The 6,441-nt window shown below is 33.4% G+C and overlaps 1 protein-coding gene across 1 annotated transcript in view; it reads left to right on the forward strand.

Moving 5' to 3' along the window:
* Positions 1-6,441, forward strand: part of Sycp1 (synaptonemal complex protein 1) — a 152,282-nt gene that overhangs the window by 44,476 nt on the left and 101,365 nt on the right. The window contains exons 13-15 of the mRNA XM_008834012.2: positions 1,533-1,627; positions 2,083-2,267; positions 3,806-3,873. Coding sequence (XP_008832234.1) covers positions 1,533-1,627; positions 2,083-2,267; positions 3,806-3,873 — 348 coding nt within the window. The remainder of the gene's footprint in view (positions 1-1,532; positions 1,628-2,082; positions 2,268-3,805; positions 3,874-6,441) is intronic.

The following is a 6,441-nucleotide window of genomic DNA, read 5'->3' on the forward strand; positions in this document are numbered from 1 at the left end:
AGCAGCAAGATGAACTCACCAGTGAGAGAGAAGGCAAGCGGCAAAAGAAGCCTGGCGTTCTCCTCTGCCTTGGCCTTTTATACTGGCTTCCATCAGAAGGTAACACCCGCATTTAGGGTGTGTCTTCCGGCTTTAGATGATCCAATCAAAAAGATCTCTTTATTTCAGTTAATCCCAGATCCAATCAAGTTGACACCCAGGATTAGCCATCACACTCACCTGTGTTCATCTGTCTTTCATGAAATATAGACATTCCTGTCTTCTTGTGGATGAGAATATCTTTACTTCTTTTGCTGTGTATAGTATTCCTTTAAAAAGAGTTTTTCAGGGGTTAGAGATGACTCAGCAGTTAAAAGTACTGATTGCTCTTTCAGAGGACCTGGGTTTAATTCCCAGTACTCACATGGCGGCTAACAACCGTAACTCCCATTCCTGGGATCCAGTGCCCTCTTCTGACCTTTGTGGGTATGGCATGTACACCTACCTACATGCAGGCAATACACACATACACATAAAATAAAAGTAGTAAATAAAAAGGAATTTCCTGTAGTGCTGGTTTGGTTGTCATGAATTTCCTTAATTTGTGCCTGTATAGAAATATTTTTATTTCTTCATCTCAATTTTAAAAGACAGCTTTGTAAAGTATATCAGTCTTGGTTTAATTCTTTGAGAATTTCATACAATATATTTTGATCGTATTCCTCTCCTCCCCAACTCTTCCCCAGATCCATCCCCACCTCCTTAGCCCCTGAACTTCATGTTCTTTTTATTTTCATCTGGAGTCCAATTTTTGTTGTTCAAATACTCTTGGGTTTGGAACCTGCCCTGGAATGTGGTAGACCTACCAAGGGTCACAGTCTTAAAGGAATTGACTCTTCCTCTCCCAGCAGCTATAAAATGCCAATAGCTCCTCAACTAGAGGTGAGACTTCATGCCCACCTCTCTTGTCTCCATGCTGGGATTTTGCTTGGCTGGAGCTTGAGCAGGTCTTGTGTATGCTGTCACAAATTGCTGTGAGTTCATATGTACAACTGTTTTACTATCTGAAAAACAGTTTCCTTGTGGTTGTTCACTATCTCTGGCCCTTAGAATCTTTCCATTCTCTCTTCTATCTTAGCCTCCCAAGTAGCTGTGATTACAGACTCGTGTTCACTGCACCCAGTCCCAAAACATAGTCTCAATAACAAATGAAACAGTGCCTGGTATATTTAAGCCATCTGACAGCTTGACAGCAATATACAAAGAAAAAAATCCTGTTAAAAAAATCCTGAATTAGAAGTCCATTTTCATTCTGTTATGATTACAAATGTAAATATTTGAAAAGGTTAACATATCCATCTTTGAATTCTTAGAACGTAACAGTCTTGATAGTCATAGGTTGGTGATGATTAAATATAATGTGTATATTTGTACAATTCTTGCTCATTTTGGATTATTGTCTACTGAGGGAAAAGGAATCATTTCTGTAACAACAATTTTCCTTCATTTGTGTTTTCTGTTAAGCAATACCTTTCTGTAATTTTATTTTTTAGAATTACAAGATGAAAAGTTAAAAGAATTAAATGAAAAGAAGGATCATTTGACATCAGAAGTTGAAGATATTAAAATGTCTTTACAGAGAAGTGTGGTATGATTTAAAAAACTGACTAGTTTATAGTATATCTTACATAATCAGTCAGCAGATATTTACTGGATACTACTAATATATATAAGGACCCAGAAATTCAAACAGAGAAGAAACAATCCTAGTCTAAAAAAATGTTTTTATGTAGAGTTATTGGATAAAAACATCTAAGTACTAATAGAATGATTTAGGCTAATAAATTGTTACAAGTATTATAAGAATTGAGAGAACTGTATGGGCTGAACTGACTAGGAAAGCTCCTTGGAGGAATTAGTATTATAGAGAATGGGGACCTGAAATAAGGTTAGTGGGTGGGTTTTCCAGGATACTAAGGAGGGATACAAGGAAGGAGGAAGTACAGAGGGCACGAGGACAAGAAAATGTACAGAAGCAGGTAACTTAAGTCTTTATAAAATTTTAGGTCTTTGGATCATTCTTTCTGTTTTGTACTTCATTAGAGCACTGAAAAGGCTTTAGAAGAAGATTTGCAGATAGCAACAAAAATGATTGATCAGCTCTCTGAAGAAAAAGAAGCTCAAATGAAAGAATTTAACAAAGCTAAAGATGCTCATTCTTTTGTGGTTACTGAACATAAAACCACTATCTGCACCTTGGAGGAATTATTGAGAACAGACCAGCAAAGGTGAAATGTTTCTTATTTATATAAATAAGTAAATAAAACAATTTTGATACTCAAAACTATATAAAAGCAGGTATTCTCTAGAATAGTTTCTATGCATGCTTTGTCATGGAGTCAAGCTATATAGATAAATTTTTAAGTGCTGATTCAGTGATACAACATATTGATATAGGGGATTAGTATTTGCTTCCTAAGAATAATTTTCCAACTGAAGAATTTTTTACTTACATCTGTAACCTTTTATAAACTTAGCAACTATCTTAGGGCAGAGTAAATATTATTTTCTATGGGATAAATTATTCATTTACTTTTACCCTAAATAGGTTTTTGTTTAAAATTTGAATGTTAAGAACTGGCTCTTTTTTATTTACTTTATGCATTTTTCATATAAAAGTATGGTGAGGCCTAGGTAATTATTTTTGCCTTTTTACCACTGTGGTTAAGTTTGGCAGGTTAAACGAGAGGAACAAATTTCTCCTCCAAGTTATATCCTGGGTCTGCTAATTTCTCTCCGCTGCTGTGCATAGTGATGTAAGAAAAATAGTTTTTCTAATTTCTCTAATCTTACATATTTTGGATTGATCTATAAAAGACAGTTTTCAAATATTAAAATTGTGAGTTACCTTAGATTCATCTGTTCCTATTACCTTGGTTTAAAATTTATTATATTCATTCATTCATTCATTCATTCATTCATGCAGCATGCCCCGTGTGTGCGTGTTCATGTGTGTGTGCACATGTACTTGTGTAGAGGTCAGAAGACAAATTGTATGAGTAGGTTCTCTTCTGGGGGTTGAACTCAGGTTGTCAGGCTTGGCAAACAAGCACCCTAACCCCGTGAGTCATCTTACTGGCCTCTAAATTATCTTAGTTTAAAAATAAAATTATTATTTTATGTGTATGCATGTATTGCTTGCATGTATGGAAGTGCATCCATATCATGCAATTATCTTATTTTTTAAGAAAATGTATTTTTAATTTTATGTGTGTGAGTGTTTTTCGTGAATGCATGTAAGTATACCCATGTCGTGCAGTGCCTATGGAGACCAGAAAAGGGCATTGGATCCCTTGGAACTGGAGGTGGACAGTTGTTAACACTGTGTGGTTGGTGGGATCTGAACCTAGTTCCTCTTCAAGAGCAACCAGTGCTCTTAACCACTGAGCCATCTTTTACCTTAGGGTCAGGAAAAGAAAATCAGAGAAGCCAATAAAATGATAAAATGTTATTTTATTTGTATTGCTTTTAAAGAAGAATTTGGTATAATAGCAAATTACATATTCATTAATCATTAATTTGATTACCATCAATAGTTAAGATAATAGAGATAAAGCCTTAAGGTTTTAGGGAGATATAATATTACACAATTTATATTTATCATAATCTCTTGTTTTAAAATGTTTATACAGAGTAGATATTCAACAACTGTTTAGTAATTGAGTGAATTTATGTTAAGATACATAATTGATACTTTGTGACATTTTAATTATTAGATGAATTCTGACAAAAATATTTTGTATTTTAAAATTAAATATCTTTCAAGATTGGTAAAAAGTGAAGATCAACTGAAAATACTTACCGTGGAGCTTCAGAAGACATCAAGTGAACTGGGTAAGATTTAGAGAATAAAATGTACACTTTGATAACATTAGCTAATTATAAATCATAATTAAATATAGAATAAATATTAAGAAAGGCAATTTAATTTCTTTAAAAATTTTTAGTTATTTTAATTTTATGTGTATGAGTATATTGCCTGCATGTATGTAAGTGCACTCGTGTCATGTAGTACCTGTGGAAGTCAAAAGAGGGCATTGGATTCCCCTGGAACTAGAGTTACAGACAATTGTTAACTGCCATGTGAATGCTGGGAATTGAACCTGGGTCCTCCAAAGATCAGCCCACAGTGCTCTTAACCCCTGAGCATCTCTCTAGCCCCACAATTTAATTTCTTTATTGTAGTTTATAGATGTCCAGAAACCTGAGATGTTTGTATCCTCCTTATTTTAGGATTCAGAAGCCTGTATAATCCTTAGTGGAACTGTTTGTTATATTTTAATTGAAAAAAAATGGTTTTAAGAAAGGATTTTGCTTTGTAGCTCAGGTTGGTCTTGATCTCTTGCTTTTTTTTGCTTCATCCTTCTGAGTGTTGGGATTACATGTATGCACCACTATATCTGGACTGATTATTTTTTTCTTTGGATTTTTGAGACAGTCTTTCTATGTAGCTCTGATTGACGCAGAGCTCTATGTAGACAAGGCTACTCTTGAACTTGCAGCAATCTTCCTCTCTCTGTCTCCCAACTGCTAGGATATAGGTGTGCACCCCCACACCTAGCTTATGACTGAACCTTAATTGAATTTGTAGACTTCATTGCTTAGTGGTGTTGGATTATGAACTCTTTTTAGGAAAAAGTGATCCTATCTTTTCATATAGTAATACTGTTAATTTTCAAGAATGTCCATGGACAAAACAGAAGTTCTATAATTTTGTGAATATATTTTTATTTATTTTTATTTTTTATTTTTTGAGACAGGGTCTCCTTGTAGCCCCAGCTGGCCTGGAACTCACTCTGTAGACCAGGCTGGCCTTCATCTCATAGAGATCTGCCTGCCTCTGCCTCCTTAGTGCTAGGATTAAAGGCATGTGCCACCATCCCTGGCTAATTTTGTGAATTTATGACTATGTAGTTAGCTCATTATAATCATCTACATTTCGTGTTTATTAGCCTGAATATCTGCAAATGTAGACAGTTACAAAGAAAAAAACATATTTTTTTCTGTTTCAATAAAAATTATTTCAATAGGCTAAGATTTCTGAATTGATAGGTAATTTTCTAGATTATCTTCATAATTTTGTGTAACTTTATTAGCTTGAATACTTGTACAAGTAAAATACTTATAAGTACTATTGTCTGGATTGTCTAGTATTTGAAGTGTTTGCTTAACATTTCAAAAGTAGGCTGTTTAGTTAAATTCTTTATTTTTTTAAAAATATTTTATTATTTTTATTTATGTGTATGAGTGCATTACCAGCATTAGTGTAAGTGAACTCATGTTGTGCAGTGCCTGAGGAGGTCAGAAGAGGGTGGTGGATCCCCTAGAACTGGAGTTACAGACGGTTGTTAGCTGCCATGTGGGTACTGGGAATTGAACTTGGGTCTTCTGCAAGAGCAGTTCTCTTAACCATTGAACTATCTCTTCAGCCCTGGTTAAATTCTTTTTTAAAAAATGTTTTTGTAAGCATATATTAATTATACATAATAATGAGTTTCATCATGACATTTTCACAAACATATATAATGTTCTTTGTTCATATTCACCCTCATTTCCCTTTCTTGTGTCCCTCTCATTCCTGATAATTCTCTCCCTATTCCCAATTAGTCCCCTTCTACTTTCATGTCTTTGCATGCATGTGGGTAAGTTTATGAGTGTAAGACTGTTTTACAAGAGCTTGTGTACCTTACCAGTGGCTCTACCACTGTAGAAAAAGTTTGTTCTTCTACAATTAGGTTTGGGTGAATTCTTAAACTATATGGTTTTCCTTTTGCAATACTTAATTTCCTACTGTAGAATGTTTGATCACTCAAAGTTGCACTGTCCAAATTTTAAAAAAAAGTTTTACTTTTTATGGCCCTGATTAAATTAAAATATAATAGTTTAAAATGTCTTATCTAATTTTAATAATTTCCTTCAAGCATAAAGTTCTATTTTAAAGTCACTATACCTACTTTCTTTAAAGTTAATGTTTTATAGTAGATAAGGAATAATTTTAGTCCTTAAAATGACTTTAATGATAATTTGAAAAAATTCAGTTTATCATTAAAATTGACTTATTTATCATACTGTAAATTCATTTTTTATGTGATTTTCTCAGAGTATTATGAGAAGTTTGAATAAGGAATTTGAGAATTGTGAAGCAGTATTATGTGTGCTTTTTAGCATTATCTTAGATGTGGGAACACATGAAAGTAAAACACTGTGATCTTGAGAAATCTTTAATTATTATGAGAGAAAGGTTAAACATATAAAACCATTAGCGTAATGGTGTTCAAAATGAGGGAGTGAGCAAGGATTACATTAGAGTAATGAAAGAAAATATGAGCTTCTATTTTTTGTTTCATTATGTATATTCTTAATAATGTATCTTTCTATTACAACTTTGTATATAATTTAAAT

The sequence above is a fragment of the Nannospalax galili genome, unplaced genomic scaffold (genome assembly GCF_000622305.1).
Source record: "Nannospalax galili isolate Female #2095 unplaced genomic scaffold, S.galili_v1.0 scaffold475, whole genome shotgun sequence".
NCBI classification, from domain to species: Eukaryota; Metazoa; Chordata; class Mammalia; order Rodentia; family Spalacidae; genus Nannospalax; species Nannospalax galili.